The 20,023-nt window shown below is 42.4% G+C and overlaps 1 protein-coding gene across 2 annotated transcripts in view; it reads left to right on the top strand.

Moving 5' to 3' along the window:
- Positions 1–20,023, top strand: part of LOC133609654 (enoyl-CoA hydratase EchA19) — a 70,474-nt gene that overhangs the window by 14,048 nt on the left and 36,403 nt on the right. Inside the window, exons 4-6 of one of the 2 annotated variants that reach the window (XM_061965455.2) lie at positions 685–829; positions 18,967–19,116; positions 19,588–19,703. In XM_061965455.2, the coding sequence (XP_061821439.1) occupies positions 685–829; positions 18,967–19,116; positions 19,588–19,703 (411 nt within the window). The remainder of the gene's footprint in view (positions 1–684; positions 830–18,966; positions 19,117–19,587; positions 19,704–20,023) is intronic. The other variant, XM_061965456.2, reaches the window with a different exon arrangement.

Raw genomic sequence — 20,023 nt, 5'->3', positions numbered from 1 at the left:
GCTGAGATAGGCTCCAGCACCCCCAGCGACCCCGAAAGGGACAAGCGGTAGAAAATGGATGGATGGATGGATGGATGTATTCTGTTTTTTTTTTTTTTTTTTACGAATTACAGTGTGCCGACGTCACTGGTTTTGTGTGTGTGTGTGTGTGTGTGTGTGTGTGTGTGTGTGTGTGTGTGTGTGTGTGTGTGTGTGTGTGTGTGTGTGTGTGTGTGTGTGTGTGTGTGTGTGTGTGTGTGTGTGTGTGTGTGTGTGTGTGTGTGTGTGTGTGTGTGTGTGTGTGTGTGTGCGTGTGTGCGTGTGTGCGCGCGCGCGCGAAAGGCAGACTACACCCTGGACAAGTCGCCATCTCAACGCAGGGCCACCCCACACAGACAACCACTCACATTCGCAAACTAGGGCCTATTTAGAAACATTGGTTCGAAAATATAATTTTCAATGTGATTTGTAATTTTTGTCAAAAGGAACAAGTGTCACTTTTTGTGTAGAGTTGCCAGGGAGATGACAATAGTAATCTGTTTTTAAACGGAATATATTATCTTAATTGACTTATATTCATTTAAAATAAACTGAATGGCATAAAACATCTCAAGCATCTTTTAAGGATTAAACAAAGAATCATTTATTGTAAAATACACAAAACTGAATTTTGTTATGATGTACTAATTCGGTTTTATGGTGCAGGGTCCCTCCCGTTTGGAGTTCTCTAAGCCGTTGATCGCAGCAGTCAGTGGTTTTGCCGTGGCTGGAGGACTGGAACTGGCCCTGCTGGCCGACCTCAGGGTGATGGAGGAAAACGCTGTCATGGGGGTGTTCTGCCGCAGGTTTGGTATGTCTCATTTAATTTATACTGCTCTGCCAACACACACACTCACACATAAGTCTCTTTGATGTGCTCACAAACGATCAGAAATCACATAAATCCTTAACTTTACCAACCATATTGCTACAATAATAAAAATTTCAAAAAGTAAAATCCACTTACAGTGCATAAAAACTGATTCTGATTAACATCGTAAAAGTCCTCATGAGCTGCTCCTCACAAGGCAGACGGCAAGAGAAGGAATCCGAGGGAGCGGGAATAGGGGCCGCGTGTGTGTGCACTTGAAAGAGGCGACACTGAACGAGTCCTTTACTTCGCTGTGAAATAAGTCGGCTTTAGCATTTTTTTCCAGGAAAGTCCGTTCTCATCATAATTTTAAAAAAAAAAAAGCCGAACGATAATGTTCATCAGTGAAACAGTTGGAATTGAGTCTGGCAGAGTTTTAAAAGGTTTAAACTATCAGAAGATGAAATAAATATCAAAATTAATTACAGGATGTTATTGATGTAATTTACTAATTTTCCTCACTGATGTATTAACGTGGTTTATTCTGTACATATAGCCTTATTTACAACAAAACTTGTGAATTTAAACTGAGTTTATTACCGGTAATCACACATGAAGTTAGAATAGGAATACATATTATTTAAGCATATTTATGTGTGCCAGTCATACAATAAGTACAACACGAAATGTAGAGATCATAAGCATAGCGGTAGCCTATTTCAGCTGCACTTGGGCAGAAGGCAGGGTACACCCTGGACAGGTCGCCACTTAATCGCAGGGCCAACACAAATAGACAACCATTCACATTCACACTACGCTATTTCTGATTACTATTATAATCATAGCTGAAGACTTCAAAAGCTGTGTTCTTCTTCTCACAGGCGGTGCCATTGTTGCCCTAGTATACAATTGCCAGGAAGTCCACATTGTGTGTATTTTTCAGCTGGGTTGCTTTATCACCTCTGTCCCGTCTTGTCTGTTTGCTTGTCGCCGACCGTGACCTCTTGATAAGTAGAAGAGGAAGCTGCCGATTGCCAGCATTCTACTGCAAGGCCAAACAAGAGCTTGCATCTTATTTATGTGGCCCAATTTTTTCATAAACATTTTGTAGGTATTTTTGTAAAATTATCTGCTGTGACTGCGTCGGCTCCTGTTAAGCTGTTACAGCATCTCTCATACGGCTGACATCTTACGAGAGTACTTAAAATATGAGCAGGGTGTGTATAAATATAACAGTTGTACTATAATTTTACTGGCAGCACTGGATTTAGAGTGTAAACATGAAGGGCTTATCGGCACCAGGCCTATAATTTGACAGGGGAGCATTCTGGCGTGCCCTCGTCTGTCCTTCTGTTAATTCCCATTCTACAGAAGCACTTGTCATTCATTTGCAACTACATCACAACCAACACTTATTGCTGGGAAAGTCTTTAATTCAGCAGTTTTAATAAGAAACTCATGTATTGTTAACACTACTTTATACGTTCAGCTCCCACATCTGTAGCTGACTGATATTTGGCTTTGTTTTAAGATGTGGAGCAAAGCCTGCTTTGTTTTAATGTCATCCGTTTTGGTTGAATATCTCTGGAGAACTGGTCCGGTCCGCGAGGTTGGGCAATCTCTTCACAACCTCATCCGGGGTCCCGTCATGACCCAAGAATAGCAGAAAATTGCACTTAAACATTTTGCTGCTCAGTGTCTCTGTATTTTTAAGTCGCTTAATAGGAATGGGCATTATGGTCCAAAATGTATATCGCTATATATATTGCCGCTTCCTGCGATAATGATGTACTAGATCATGATATATTATTTGGCATACAAATAATATAAACAATTCAAACCATTTTTTTTTACACTTTCTTTGTTCTGTGTTTCTGCAATATTTGTAGATTTTATTTCTAATTTTGAATGTATTATCATTTAATTTATCACTGAAGTGTTTAAATTGCTAGTCAGTTTAACATGAATGTCAGTCACACAATTTCTTAAAAATAAGATGCTTTGGGGTTTGTTTCTTACTAAAATTTGCATGTTTTCAGACTTTTAAGTACCAGATTTGGCGCTGTTCCAACGGGCACTGTCACCGTTTTTAAAGTACCACTTTGGTACTAGTATCGGTTAAAGTGTAACAATACCCGTTCCTATTCATGACATGGTCACTAATTTATGGGTGTGATATTAGCTCTACCATAGTTGTGGTGTCATATTTGGTTAGGACAAATCTATTTGTCAAATCCACCATTGTTTGACTGTTTCTTACTTCCAGGAGTGCACAAACTACAGTCACATCTACATTTGAAAAAATACATATAAATTAGTTATCGGGTATTGGTCTTAAGAAGCAGAAAGTTATCAGTATCGACTTGGGGAAACAAAATTGTGCATCCCTAGTTACAAAGGCTCCCAAAGTGGCTGCTGACGTATGTACGGTAGTAACAAATTGCGTCATTTCCAGTTGTATTGTTTTCTCTAAATTATTATTAAACTACCGGTACTTGCTAATTTACTTTTAATATCTGGTTACTTTCTGTTGTAACGTGTTTCTATCTACAGTTCTGTTAGAATGTAATAAACACATATTCTTCTGTTGTTTGGATACTTTACATAAGTTTTGGGCGATACTACAAATTTGGGTATCGATCCATACCAACTTACACTGGCAGTCTTGGTCTTTTCAATGCTGATATTGATGCATCACATTTTCAACATCATTGAATTATTACATTTTTGATCTTAATTATAATCAGACAAACACAGGATGGCCTTGTAACAATATCAATTAAATATTTAAATTTCCTTTGATTACATACAATACAATAACTATTCGTCTGTCCATCCATTTTCTACCGCTTGTTCCTCTGAGTTGCGGGGGTGGCTGCAACCTATCACAGCTGCACTCGGGCGGAAGGTGGCGTACACCCTGGACAAGTCGCCATCTCATTGATAGACAACATTCACACACTAGGGCCAATTTTAGCGTTGCCAATCAACTTATCCCCAGGAGCATGTCTTTTGGAGGTGGGAGGAAGCCCACGCAGACATGGGGAGAACATGCAAACTCCACACAGAAAGACCCCCAGCCCGGGGATCGAACCCAGGACCTTCTTATTGTGAAGCACATACTCACTAACCCCTATTTCACCTGCACAATAACTAAACAAAAGCAAAAACTAGTTATTGGCTCAGATGAAATTCTTTGGATAAAGTCTTATGTACAGGGACATAATTCCTATGTTTATAAACGATAACTATTTTGTTTTACTCTGATAATATAATATAGATCTAATCACTGTAGTGTTGACTATATACTAATACTTTAATTGGTATTATTGACTGTTGACTATTTCTATCGATCCGCCCACCCCTTTTTACGTTGAAGAGCTCTAGCTTAGCGGTTAGCATGGCTTATTGTGTTCTCTTAGGATGTGTAGTGTAGCATGTTAAGCTATTCCTTGTCCTTCAGTGATAATGTTACTTGAAATAATGTATTTGCTGTCAAGGAGCTGACGATTTGTGACTAATTAGGAGTGACATTGCACTTAGGAGGTACATTAGCCTCTAGCTTTCAGATTTGTGGGACACAGCTAGAATGTGTCAACATACATTTACATGGAATAACGATAGTGTTAAATACTCTGTCGGCCAAATATATATTTTATATTATATATCGTCTATATTGTGCAACTCTATCACACCAACTGCACTTTTCATGTTCAGCAGGTAGAGCAAATCTCGCAAACCCTCATTGGGGGCCCCAGCAGGACCCAAAAATGTCGGAAAATTGCACTTTTTCTAACATTTTTGTTTGTAGGTCCAGACTTGTTGGGAAATGTCATTTTCAAGTCCTTTCAACTGCACTTTTCAGGGAAGTCCTATCCGAACCCAATAATGGCAGAAAACGCAACTGTTTTGTGGAGTCAAATTTCAGAATGTTTTCAAGTGTGAATTTTTCAATCCGTGTGCACAGCAGGGGTTTTTTGGTAGCTGAAAAAGTTCGAATACATACATTTAAACGTGTTACCCCCTAAATGAAAGCAATCCAAACTTCTCTGCTCATTTACATCAAACATAATGCTCTGCTGTTATTTAAAGACCCAGCATTTCCTTATGATCATTCCTTTTTAATAGTTGTTACCGTTTTTGGGTCGGGCACAGATGGCAGCAGCTAGAGGGAATCCCTGATTTTAAAAAAATAAATAAAAAATTGTCGGCCTCACTCTGATGTGGCTTGACGGTGACCACAAGGATCCGACAGCTTTCTGGCTAGTGATTGGCCGGGCCCGGCTTGCGGCTTCATCTCTTGGGGCCCCTTCGCTTCGCCGAGGAGGAAATGAGAAGGTTGCGTCACTGTAGTCTGGTGGTAGTGTCCCGCCGCTTGCTCGCTGGAATAAAAAACCACCATGCCTGATTCCTGCAGCTATTTCAGTGATTCCAACCAGCGGAAAAGGAACTCAAAATGAACAATAATAGCTCAAGGCAAAAATGAGGGTGTTACTTGAGGTCTGCTGCACTGTCCTCGTCGTGTGACACTAGCTGACCTACCCGCTCATACTCTTTTTTTTCAATGTTTGCCAGAGAAGAAGCCACGTGAAGATTCTCCATCCAAAGCTGACGTAACTTCAGGCTAGTCGGAACATGTGCTGTGTGTTTTTGAAATGACGTGACATAGTCCAGTGATCGCATGTCTCTTCAAAACCAGCACTTGTTTTTGAACTTTGAAAGGACAGGAAGTGCGAGAAGCACGGAATTGATAAAAACATTTTCCTGTTAACAAATAAATCCACTTGTCCCCATGGAAATGCAGTTGCAGGCTGTCAAGTATATTCCAAAGCAACAGGAGGCGCTATAACCTCTTACTTTGATAACATTTCTTGCTCATGTAAAAGCGGAAAAAGAAAGTCCATCCATCCATCCATCCATCTTCTTCCGCTTATCAGAGGTCGGGTCGCGGGGGCAGCAGCCTAAGCAGGGACGCCCAGACTTCCCTCTCCCCAGCCACTTCGTCCAGCTCCTCCCGGGGGATCCCGAGGCGTTCCCAGGCCAGCCGGGAGACATAGTCTTCCCAACGTGTCCTGGGTCTTCCTCGTGGCCTCCTACCGGTCGGACGTGCCCTAAACAACTCCCTAGGGAGGCGCTCGGGTGGCATCCTGACTAGATGCCCGAACCACCTCATCTGGCTCCTCTCGATGTGGAGGAGCAGCGGCTTTACTTTGAGCTCTCCCCGGATGACAGAGCTTCTCACCCTATCTCTAAGGGAGAGCCCCGCCACCCGGCGGAGGAAACTCATTTCGGCCGCTTGTACCCGTGATCTTGTCCTTTCGGTCATAACCCAAAGCTCATGACCATAGGTGAGGATGGGAACGTAGATCGACCGGTAAATTGAGAGCTTTGCCTTCCGGCTCAGCTCCTTCTTCACCACAACGGATCGATACAGCGTCCGCATTACTGAAGACGCCGCACCGATCCGCCTGTCGATCTCACGATCCACTGAGAGCTGAAGATCCTGGCTAGATGAAGCCATCAGGACCACATAATCTGCAAAAAGCAGAGACCTAATCCTGCAGCCACCAAACCGAATCCCCTCAACGCCTTGACTGCGCCTAGAAACTCTGTCCATAAAAGTTATGAACAGAATCGGTGACAAAGGGCAGCCTTGGCGGAGTCCAACCCTCACCGAAAACGTGTCCGACTTACTGCCGGCAATGCGAACCAAGCTCTGACACTGATCATACAGGGAGCGGACCGCCACAATCAGACAGTCCGAAACCCCATATTCTCTGAGCACTTGACTTCCCGAGGGACACGGTCGAATGCCTTCTCCAAGTCCACAAAGCACATGTAGACTGGTTGGGCAAACTCCCATGCACCCTCAAGGACCCTGCCGAGAGTATAGAGCTGGTCCACAGTTCCACGACCAGGACGAAAACCACACTGTTCCTCCTGAATCCGAGGTTCGACTATCCGGCGTAGCCTCCTCTCCAGTACACCTGAATAGACCTTACCGGGAAGGCTGAGGAGTGTGATCCCACGATAGTTAGAACACACCCTCCGGGTCCCCTTTTTAAAGAGAGGAACCACCACCCCGGTCTGCCAATCCAAAGGTACTGCCCCTGATGTCCACGCGATGCTGCAGAGTCTTGTCAACCAAGACAGCCCCATAGCATCCAGAGCCTTAAGGAACTCCGGGCGGATCTCATCCACCCCCGGGGCCTTGCCACCGAGGAGCTTTTTAACTACCTCAGCAACCTCAGCTCCAGAAATAGGAGAGCCCACCACAGATTCCCCAGGCACTGCTTCCTCATAGGAAGACGTGTTGGTGGGATTGAGGAGGTCTTCGAAGTATTCCCTCCACCGATCCACAACTTCCGCAGTCGAGGTCAGCAGAACACCATCCGCACCATACACGGTGTTGGTAGTGCACTGCTTCCCCTTCCTGAGGCGGCGGATGGTGGTCCAGAATCGCTTCGAAGCCGTCCGGAAGTCGTTTTCCATGGCTTCCCCAAACTCCTCCCATGTCCGAGTTTTTGCCTCCGCGACCGCTGAAGCCGCACACCGCTTGGCCTGTCGGTACCTGTCCGCTGCCTCAGGAGTCCCATGAGCCAAAAGAACCCGATAGGACTCCTTCAGCTTGACGGCATCCCTCACCGCCGGTGTCCACCAACGGGTTCTAGGATTACCGCCACGACAGGCACCAACTACCTTGCGGCCACAGCTCCAATCAGCCGCCTCGACAATAGAGGTGCGGAACATGGTCCACTCGGACTCAATGTCCAGCATCTCCCTCGTGACATGTTCAAAGTTCTTCCGGAGGTGGGAATTGAAACTCTCTCTGACAGGAGACTCTGCCAGACGTTCCCAGCAAACCCTCACAATGCGTTTGGGCCTGCCAGGTCTGTCCGGCATTCTCCCCCACCATCGCAGCCAACTCACCACCAGGTGGTGATCGGTAGAAAGCTCCGCCCCTCTCTTCACCCGAGTGTCCAAAACATGAGGCCGCAAATCCGATGACACAACTACAAAGTCGATCATAGAACTGCGGCCTAGGGTGTCCTGGTGCCAAGTGCACATATGGACACCCTTATGCTTGAACATGGTGTTCGTTATGGACAATCCGTGACGGGCACAAAAGTCCAATAACAAAACACCACTCGGGTTCAGATCCGGGCGGCCATTCTTCCCAATCACGCCTCTCCAGGTTTCACTGTCGTTGCCAATATGAGCGTTGAAGTCCCCCAGTAGAACAAGGGAATCACCCGGGGGAGCACCCTCAAGTACTCCCTCGAGTGAATCCAAAATGGTGGGTACTCTGAGCTGCTGTTTGGCGCGTAAGCGCAAACAACAGTCAGGACCCGTCCCCCCACCCGAAGGCGGAGGGAAGCTACCCTCTCGTCCACCGGGTTGAACTCCAACGTGCAGGCTCTGAGCCGGGGGGAAACAAGAATTGCCACCCCAGCCCGTCGCCTCTCACTGCTGGCAACGCCAGAGTGGAAGAGAGTCCAGCCCCTCTCGAGAGAACTGGTTCCGGAGCCCTTGCTGTGCGTTGAGGTGAGTCCGACTATATCCAACCGGAACTTCTCTACCTCTCGCACTAGCTCAGGCTCCTTCCCCCCCAGCGAGGTGACGTTCCACGTCCCAAGAGCTAGCTTCTGTAGCCGAGGATCGGACCGCCAAGTGCCCTGCCTTCGGCTGCCGCCCAGCTCACATTGCACCCGACCTCTATGGCCCCTGCTATGGGTGGTGAGCCCATTGGAGGGGGGACCCACGTTGCCTCTTCGGGCTGTGCCCGGCCGGGCCCCATGGGGACAGGCCCGGCCACCAGGCGCTCGCCATCGTGCCCCAACTCCGGGCCTGGCTCCGGAGGGGGGCCCCAGTGACCCGCGTCCGGGCGAGGGAAATCTGAGTCTCGGTTCTTGCATTTCCATAGAAGTCTTCGAGCTGCTCTTTGTCCGATCCCTCACCTAGGACCTGTTTGTCTTGGGAGACCCTACCAGGGGGCATGGAAGCCCCCGGACAACATAGCTCCTAGGATCATTGGGACACGCAAACTCCTCTACCACGGTAAGGTGGCAGCTCAGAGAGGAGAAAAAAAAAAGTCATTCCAGAGAAAAGATAGCAATTAGGCAACTACTTGAAAAGCAGTTTGAGAGCTCAGACCCTTGCCAAGCCCTATCTCCCAACTGTAAAAAAAAAAAGAAAAAAAAAAAAAGTCCTAGATCCGGATCGGCCCCAAAATGTAATCACTAGTTCCTTATCCCATTTCTGACATTTCATGAAAGTTTCATCAATATTCTTCCATAACTTTTGGAGCTACAGTAGGTAAAGTTGTATTTTTGCCTCATTCTTCAATTTAAGCGTGAGTGAAGAATGCACCACCGACTTTATAAGCCCTGATAAAGAGAAAGAGATGATACAGCATTATATGCTCTCAGATGCTACCTGGGGGTTGTTTATGCACACTGCAGATAGTCCCGGGTAGTCCTACTCCTTAATGCTTCAGTCCCACGCAGGATTCTCACAGGAATGAGGCGAAAATACAACCTTACCTACTGTATCTATAGCAGAATAAAATCAACTTTTGTCTCTGAGTGGAGGCTGTGCTGCTAGCACACACACACACACACACACACACACACACACTCACACACACACACACACACACACACACACACACACACACACACACACACACACACACACACACACACACACACACAGTTTCTCAGAGTCCTCCTTTTCGGACATGCTGTAATGAAAAAATTGGAACTACATTGTAATTGTGTTGTATGCATGTTCGAAATAAACAGACTGACTGATAAGTTAAGGACTGTAACGTAAACTTAAGGTAATGTCGTAGAAATGATCTGCATTGGCCCACAGTGTACCTTATCCCATTTTGGACATTTCCTGAAAGATTTAAGACAACCTTTTGAGTTATTTTGCAAACTAACGATGACATAATGTCCTGGCGGGGGTGTTAAGTTAAGGCAAGTAGGAATCATCCATCCATCCATTTTCTATTGCTTGTCCCTCTCGGGGTCACGGGCAAATGGAGCCTATAAGTTATTTTATTTAGAAAAAAAGAACACCACTAAAAATATTAATGAATAAAATATTTGAGTTTTACATTTCGTCAAAATGATCAGGTTTAAAAAAAAAAAAAATTAGAAGCATTTATCGTCAGTACATATATACCACACCTTCTTAAAGCCCCTTTGTCCCTTTTTTTCTAATTTGGCTATGTATTTTCTATGGATTATTTATACAGTCTGTACAAGCAGAGTGTGGACGTTAATTAAGAACAACTGGCTTGATTTCGATAGTTCACGTTGGTCCTGTGTAATTGTATATTTAAAAAAAACTTTCCTATCCTTGGTGTCAGCTCATCATATAGTCAACTATTAGTGAGATTACCATCTGCAGAGCAACTGACAATTCTTACTTGATTTCAAAGTCGCCAGATTGAAGGCCCGCTCCTTTTTTTTTTTTTTTTTTTTTTAATGAATGCTTCCGGCCATTTAGTCTGGAGTTGTCCGGAAATTGCTAATCCACATCAAACTTTAATCGCATTACCCTCATGGTAGAGGGGGATTTTGACTTTGATGTGGCTAGGGATGCCAGCAGCACCAGCAGCAAAGTAGAATACCTCTGTGTGTCCGGTTTCACACTATGTACTACAGTCTGTAGTTCTTAGGTGCAGTGTGGTCTCCAATGGAGGGTCCCAAAAACTACATACAGTAGCTACAACCCACCCAGGTACTGCTACTATAAATGATAATGACAGTAATCATTTTGAACACTAGAGCCACAATACAATACTACAGTGCATGCATTGATATACTTTAGAGTGGCTATTACACAGAATATATAGCAGTATAGATTTACTATTCACTGAAATAACTGGCAACACAAATCAGTGCAGCTCACAGTTAAACTGTGTCCTTGGTGTGAATATTTAGTGTGAGCACCGTTCTTAACGTGCACTGCTTAATCCTGGAATTCACCAGAGCTGCACAGATTGCTACTTGAATCCTCTTCCACTCGTCCATGATGATTGCGCACCTCCTTCCTTCCTTCCTTTTAAAATGTCACATTACACGTTGAATTCATGTTTCTAATCAGTGAACCGCCGCTCACTATTGGTAGCAGCGCTTGTGCAGCTATGATGCAACCACCACCATCCTTGACTCTAGGTGGGACACAATTATCTTCACATCTGTTGACAGATATTTGGACAATAATGACCAAGTGAATCATTTTCTGTGGATAATAAATCTAATATGATGTAATATTCATATAAATCTATTCACACAAACTCTTTCTAAACTCTTAATCTTCTTGTTAAACGCGGTTCCATCTCGACTTAAAGTTTTCTAAGCACTTGTTTCTTGGTGTTGTTTAAAGCTATCTTAGCGGTTCGCTTAGCTATTAGCATGCCTGCTCCTTATTTGCTCTCGGTGTGTAACATGTTTAACCTCATCTTCCAGTACTTAATATTGATATTTAAGATTAGGGCTTATTTTCATAGACGATTAGCCAACAATTATCTTAACGATTAGTCGACTAATTTGATAATAAAACGTACACATTTAATGGCTATAGTTTTTCCATCGACTTCTAAATACATTTTAAGCATGTGCTGCTCCTCATTCAGCTGTTACAAAAATTAAAAATGACCAACTAAATGTTGTCTATTTAAAAGAAAGGAAAGGCAAAGTGCTAATAAACAAAATTGTTTATGTATTAAAAAAACTCTTAAAATAGCAGCAATCAAAACAACAGAACACAAAATCTTAACTTTCTCAAAAAGAAAAGCATTTTGTGATGTTTACGAAGTTGCACACTGGTATATTGACTATTGATTAACTCCTGGCAGCTTTAACACTCTAGACCAGTGGTCCCCAACCTTTTTTGCACCACGGACCGGTTTAATGTAGGCATTATTTTCAGGGACCGGCTTTCCACTTGTGTCAGATAAATACTGCAAAAATAAGGGCATGAAAAATACAACTCACTATAACGCTGAATTAGTTGGAGCCCTGGGCTTGTTTCTTTTCAATGAAATGCAGATGGAAATCAGCCTTTGGCTACAATCTGTCACATTTATATTTGATATGTTCATTGATGTGCGTTGTATCATGTCACAAAGTTATGACAAATATAACAAATGACAACTTCCTATCAGTTTTATTGTACATCTGTAAAGAAGCTTATTGGTGTGTCTAGTGGGACAGGCGAAAGTTAAGTTGGAGAAAATGCAGTCGTTTATAAATGATTTAATGTTTCCCTGCGGCCCAGTAGAAAATGCGTCACGGACCGGTACCGGTCCCCGGACTGGTGGTTAGGGACCACTGATGTAGACTATTTGTGTAGAATTATATTTTTGATCAATTCGTAAAATATTGGATATTTAATCGATTGTATGTTTAATCTTAAGATACTTTCGCAGTGGTCTCTCTGTGTGTGTGTGTGTGTGTGTGTGTGTGTGTGTGTGTGTGTGTGTGTGTGTGTGTGTGTGTGTGTGTGTGTGTGTGTGTGTGTGTGTGTGTGTGTGTGTGTGTGTGTGCATGCGCGTTTTGCATTTGTTGCTTTAAATAGTACTTGAATTGATGTCGAGGTTTTTGCTGGCTGACTTTGGCTGAAATTATAGTTAGTTGTTATTCTTCACACAACTTCGTCTCACTCTTGTTCGCTAGCAAACAAGGTAGAAGCTACAGTAGTCTTACCGGGGTTGAGACCGCATCCTCCCTCCAAATGTCCGACATCTTAACTCCACTTTAAATGCTCGCGTATCACAGATGTGTACTGCCTTAAAAACAAGGTCCGCTTTGCAAAATGAGCAAGGTATTCATGTTTTCAACAAGAATAAGAGGAAATATCCTCAAACTTGGCATGTTATCACTGCCGATGTTTTTGCAAGTGAGTGGCCCGAAAAAAACGTGTGATGACGTCGCGACTATTGTCAACAAATATAATTGTCAGCGACAAAGTTTATTGTCGACATTTGTCGACAATGTTGACTAATCGTTGCAGCCCTATTTAAGATACGAAGAAAAGCTGTTTATTTGCCGTAATGGAGGTGAATATTATTAGCTTAGGGAAGTGGTGCCACACTGTATGGCGACCCATAATTTAATTGTATTTAATAAAAATAAATATTGTCCGCCATTTAACGCCAAGGGAACGTCGTTAAATGGCGGATAAATCCCTAAAAAAATGCTTGCTGAAATGTGAGGATGGATTCTAATTCAACTATTTGTAAAGCAATTTAAAACATCCACAGTGCACCAAAGTGTTATAGTTTACCGCCCTCACTGTGGTGGACAAAAGAGCACGCATTTAAGTGCATTCCTGCAAAGAGGACACATCAGAGACCAGGCCTATCAGTGAGAAAGAAAGCTGTTTTTTGAAGGACCGCGGAGGGGTGGAGGTGCCGTGGATGTTGAAGAGGGATCCTTCCGGTTGCTGATAGCGATGGTGCCAACAGCAGCACCAAAAACAGACGCACTAGAGCTGACTGCTTTATCTCTCTCACTGCTGTTTCCTTCCTGCCTGCTTGTCTCTCCTCTTTGAATCAAGGAGAAGATGGGGGATATACCCTTTGCACTCAACGCTGTCGTCTGTGAGCACAAGCAAACATTGACTCAATTTAACATGCACACAAATAATACAACCATGTAAAAATGATTGTGATGGACACGGTGTACTATAAAGCAATACTTAAAAATATTTTTTAAATAGCCGCTAACGACATTGCTTATGGTGTGGATAGTAAAATCGTGACAACAGTCTCTTAACGTCTCCAGCAAGGATTGGCGATGCATTTTAAAACGGATGATCTCAATAGGATTATGAGCAGGATGAAGCCTCTCAGAATGGAAAAATCTGAGTGTAATCCATTGTAATTGTTATCTAAATGGAACATCTGAGATGGAAGCAGTAGGATTCTGAAAATGTATTCAAAATACATTGGTACCTCAGTTTTTGCTAGTAATAAGTTCCGACAGAGAACGAATCATACACTATTAGAAGCAGTTTTCCCCATTAGAAATTATGCAAATTAGGGTTGTGCTATATAGACAATATAAATTATATAAATTTAGATTTATTATATCATGATAATGCATGACACATTCTAGCTGTTTCCCGCAAGTCTGACAAGGACGAGAAAACGACTGCATCCTCAAGGCACTGTAGTGTCCTCACTCTGAGCTATTGTCCCTCCATAGTGCAAAGCCGCTTTTAAATCGGCAAACCTTCGCCTCCATGGTGGAAAATAAACAAAATTCCTTACAGGTAACATTATCACTGGAGGACGAGGACTAGCTTAACATGCTACACTACACACCATAGAAGGATGCAATAAACCATTCAAAAGCTAGAGCTTTTGAATATAAACAGAGGTGGGCAGATTAATACAAACCGCTACAGTAATAATACCAAGTATAGTATCCGTATTTGGTCGATGCCGCAGTGATTAGATGGATATTTGTTTATCACAAAATCTGTGATCATTTTTGTTATTGTTTACAAACTCAGGAAATACGTTCCTGGACACAGGAGGACTTTAACTGCAAAAAACAGAGGATTCACAAATAAAGAGCCAATATTGGGAAATTATTTTAATATTTAATTGATATTGTTACACCGTCATCCTGTATTAGCAGGATGATTTATAATTTTGATCAAAATGTAATCTTTAAATGATCTTGAAAATTGGAAGTATAAACATTGGTATGGCCGTTACTGCCTCTGAAACTACTTGGTATTGGATTGATTGATTGATTGAAACTTTTATTAGTAGATTGCACAGTGAAGTACATATTCCGCACAATGGACCACTAAATGGTAACACCCGAATACGTTTTTCAACTTGTCTAAGTCGGGTCCCCCAAATTGATTCATGATACAGATATATACTATTTTCATAATACAGTCATCACACAAGATAATCATCAGAGTATATACATTTAATTATTTACATTATTTACAATCAGGGGTGTGGGATATGGAGGGGGGCGTGGGGTTTAGGTTTGGTTGGTATCAATACTTCAGTCATCAACAATTGCATCATCAGTGCGGTTTTGAAGGAGGATAGAGATGCCCTTTCTTTTATACCTGTTGGGAGTGCATTCCATATTGATGTGGCATAGAAAGAGAATGAGTTAAGACCTTTGTTAGATCGGAATCTGGGTTTAACGTGGTTAGTGGAGCTCCCCCTGGTGTTGTGGTTATGGCGGTCATTTACGTTAAGGAAGTAGTTTGACATGTACTTCGGTATCAGGGAGATGTGTAGCGGATTTTAGACTAGGCTCAGTGCAAGTTGTTTTACTCTGTCCTCCACCCTGAGCCAGCCTACTTTGGAGAAGTGGGTAGGAGTGAGGTGTGATCTGGGGTGGAGGTCTAGAAGTAATCTGACTAGCTTATTCTGGAATGTTTGGGGTCTAGATTTGAGGGTTTTGGAGGTGCTAGGGTACCAGGAGGTGCAAGCGTAATCAAAAAAGGGTTGAATGAGAGTTCCCGCTAGAATCTTCATGGTGCTTTTGTTGACCAGAGAGGAGATTCTATAGAGAAATCTTGTTCGTTGGTTGACCTTTTTGATTACCTTGGTTGCCATTTTATCACAGGAAAGATTAGCCTCTAGAATGGAACCTAGGTAGGTGACCTCATTTTTCCTGGTGATAACAATGTCACCCACTTTTATAGTGAAGTCATTGACTTTCTTAAGGTTGATGTGGGACCCAAATAGGATGGATTCCGTTTTACCCAAGTGTATGGATAGCTTGTTGTCAGCGAGCCAGGTGCAAATTCTACAGAGTTCAGCACTGAGGATTTTCTCCACCTGTCACTTGTCCTTGCCGGATACCAGCAGGGCCGAGTCATCCGCAAACAAAAACAATTCACAGTCGCATGCTGATGACATGTCGTTTATGTATATTAGGAACAGTAAAGGCCCTAATATACTGCCTTGGGGGACTCCACAGCTTACTGAGAGGATCCATTCCCAAATGTATAGTATAATCCAAAACTAATGTAAAGTATCCAAACAGAAGAATACGTGTTTATTACATTTTAATAGAAGTTTACATGGAACCATATTACAACAGAAACTAACCAGATATTAACATAATGTCAGCAGCTAAATTAGAAGCCTTTGTAACCTGTTTTGAAATGCTTCTATCATTCATATGCTAAGTAATATATCGTGATATTTCGTTATCACAGAAGGCTGCAATATATATAGCGATATAGATTTTATGCTGTATTGCCCATACCTAATGCAAATCCAATGAATCTACTACAGATACCCCCAAATAGCACAAAACACATTGGTGTAGAATATAATTGTAGTTTTATATCCAGAAAACAAGGTGAAATACCTACATTACTTAAATGAATAATTTTACATCACTTTTACCTTAAATAGAGACTCTTATTGGCAATGAGCTGAGATGGAAGATGGGAGGGGAAAGTCACATAGATGCCCCCTTTGTGCTTTGCTACAAGCTTCTTCTTTTTTTTTTAATTCAATATCGTTTCTCACCTTCTTTATTAGTGTTGCAACTTACAACTTTCTTTGGCCCAGTAGTAGCTTATTTAGCATCCATACCCAATTGAAATAGTACAGAGACTGATGGTGTGCCAAAACCACAATAAATTTAGATCGATCAATCAATCAATCAATGTTTATTTATATAGCCCTAAATCACAAGTGTCTCAAAGGGCTGCACAAGCCACAACGACATCCTCGGTATAGCCCACATAAGGGCAAGGAAAAACTCACCCCAGTGGGACGTCGATGTGAATGACTATGAGAAACCTTGGAGAGGACCGCATATGTGGGTAACCCCCCCCCCCCCCCCCCCCCCCCCCCCCCCCCCCCCCCCTTTAGGGAGACCGAATGCAATGGATGTCGAGTGGGTCTAACATAATATTGTGAGAGTCCAGTCCATAGTGGATCCAGCATAACAGTAAGAGTCCAGTCCACAGTGGGGTCTGCGGGAAACCATCCCGAGCGGAGACGGGTCAGCAGCGCAGAGATGTTCCCAACCGATATACAGGCGAGCGGTCCACCCCGGGTCCCGACCCCGGACAGCCAGCACCCCATCCATGGCCACCGGATCTGTGTGTCTCCCCTTCCACAGGGGATAGGGGGGAGCAGAGGAGAAAATCTGAATCATATTTATTACGTTCCTGAATCGATTCAAAATCTTCAAGAATCGATTTTTAAAAAGCCATACAGTATACGCCGGGAGCCAAGAGGAGCTTTTGTAACCTGTTTTGAAAAGGAAAGGTTTTATTATAATTTATCTCCTAAATACCATATTGCGGGAATAATTTTGAATTAATTCTGAATGGAATCGTCACCTCAAGAATCAGAATCAAAATTAATTGTGAGTTGAAAGATTCCCATCCGTAGAGACTGAAAGTCACTAGCACATGGGGTTCTTTTGTTTGGGCACTTGATTCTGCGGAATGTTTCGCAGGCCATCTGCCTAGTTTGTTACACACAATATTTGGCCGTACACCAAAACTGTTCATTTTCATTACAGTGAAGAAACAAAATGCAAAACAAAAGTGCCTAGCTTCTATGTAAACAGCTTTAATGATTTTTCAAATGAAACACAAAATGCTGCTGGCAGGTAATTCCCCAATGAATACAGTTTTCAAGTAAACAGTAATGCGTTTTACTTGGGAAATCAGATTGTGTCTGTACCGTATCGAAAAATGTGATGTACTAGAAGGACTTGCTTTCTGACTTGTATGAATGGGATCACAGTGTTTGGCCACAGAATGACATAGAAGGGGGAGGGCAGCGTGATGATTTGCGGTTATGAAAACACGCCTGACACATGTGCTCTCAATAAGCGGTGACTCTTAGGAACTTGGGGATTGTTGTATGAAAGTGTGTGTGTGTGTGTGTGTGTGTGTGTGCGTTCTTGTGCCACTTCCAGCTGGTGCTCTTTAGATATTGGGCTGCATGCCAAAAGTGGAGCACACCTTGCAGTGCAACCCTTGTTTCAGTCTTTTTTGCAAAATGTGTCCATGGCGGAAGGAAAGCAGAGACGCAGTTAAGGAAAGGAGCGCAATCTTTCTCAAATGTTGTTCCCCCGACAGCAGTAAGCTCAATTACTAGCAGCAGTATATTATATGATTAAGTCTTTGGAAGCTGTGCCTTTTTCCCACCATTGACTGTGAACACAATGCTCTGGTGCAGCAGCCCACAATTCATTTTCACCTTCTAGTAACACTTTGTCTTCATATTGTAACCCTTTATGAGCCATTATAGGTATTTTTTCAGTGAGTTATTTTATGTTCAGGGACTTTTATAAAGTTAGGTTTAGGCATATACTGTAAGTTTTATAAAATCACATACAGTATTTGTTTACTTGCCATGGAAAAAATATGATTCTGTATTTTACCCCCTTAGATTGCGTTTTCCATTGGAGATGATAGCATGCAAACTTTGTGCGAGCCTCAAAAGAAGGGCCAAATAGGACACAATTAAAAAAATATACAGTTACTTAAATGGGCCATGTATTAATTATAATTGAAATTAAATAAGTGTTATTAAATGTGTCAATTTATTTAATCATCTAATTAATTATTGATTTAACTATTTGACGATTTAAATATTTCACGATTTAATTGATTATTTCAGGATTTAATGAATTAATAACACATCAGTAATTATTTTTTAAGATTTATTCATTGCATTTTGTCCCATTTGGCCCTTGTAAGCGCTTTATTAATTTATTTTATCTGTATGTTTATATGTATTTATTCCAGTTATGAGTAATGCCACATTTAATAATTATTAGAAATTGTATTTATTTATTTTTGTCCCATTTGGCCCTAACATAGGATCAAAACCACAGCCATAATTTCTAATTGTACAGGTGTTTTTTTGCCTAAAAAAACCCCAGTTATAAAAGTGTAAAAAATAAGTCACCTTGTGATAGACTCATTGACAACGATGCAAGACGCCTTGCCTAATGAATTCATGCGTCTTGCCTTTTTGCCTTTTTAGTCATTAGAATAAGCCAAAGAACAATGGCAAAACATTTTTCTGTGCCTCTTTTCAGGCATATGAATTCCACAAATTTGTATGACTTATTTGATATATCTTGCTTTTCCAGGAGTTCCACTGATCGATGGAGGTACCGTGAGACTCCCGCGGCTCATTGGTCTGTCCAGAGCTCTGGACCTGATTCTGACCGGGCGTCCTATCGGAGCACAGGAAGCGCTGGCGTATGGGCTGGCTAACAGAGTTGTCCCTGATGGCCAAGGTAGGTACTTTTCACTTTTTATCCTCGTATCCAATTCTGCTGCTTTTAAAGATCTTCTGCAAAAATGTAAGTCAGAGATCCTATTATCTGTTCTTTTTAAAGACATACTGCAAAAATGATAGTCAAAGATCCTTTACAGACAAGAGTGCTATAATCTGCTCCAAAAACGTTAGTTGCTCCAACCTCTGAAGTGAGTTTGCGTGGATGTGATGACATTTGCGGCTTGTTGAAGAGCTGGAAAGTAGTGTTTCTCATGGAGGTCATCAAAGTGGACTATGGTGGACTCCATAGTACTCAAGAGCATGTCTTTCTTGTGGCCGCAGTGGCTTGGCTTAAAGCTCACAGAGATTCTCTGGGGAATTTTATTTGATTTTTTTTTTTACTCCGGTGGTGGTTGGTGTCTATTTCCTGTATTATGAATGGCTACATTGGCTACACACATCCTTTACATCCTGTGCGTCGCAACCACAGGATTACAGGCGGCCCTGCAGCTTGCCGAGCAGATTAGCTCCTTCCCGCAGCAGTGCATGAGATCTGACCGCTCCTCGGCCATCTACAACTGCTACGACGCATCCTCCTTCACGCAGGTATGCCTCATTTGCATATTTTAAACCTGCTACCTTTGTCGTCATGTGTATGCTGTACACCATCCTACTTTGTCATTTATTTCACATTGGCTTAACTAAATAGTTGACTCTGGACACAGTGAAACCATGTGACGTGTCCCGGCCATAGCAACATAACAGAACTTCAAAAATACAAATGAAATATGTAGAATCATCTGCTTAGATTGTTTAATTATACAAAGTTAAGAAGACATGGTAGACACTGTATAGGCAATATATGTTGGTCAAATAATATAATACAGTACAGTAGTATTAGTCGTACTTGGGGATGATAAAGAAAA

Source organism: Nerophis lumbriciformis, linkage group LG07 (assembly GCF_033978685.3).
Source record: "Nerophis lumbriciformis linkage group LG07, RoL_Nlum_v2.1, whole genome shotgun sequence".
NCBI classification, from domain to species: domain Eukaryota; kingdom Metazoa; phylum Chordata; class Actinopteri; order Syngnathiformes; family Syngnathidae; genus Nerophis; species Nerophis lumbriciformis.
This window is presented reverse-complemented; position numbering and strand designations above follow the sequence as displayed.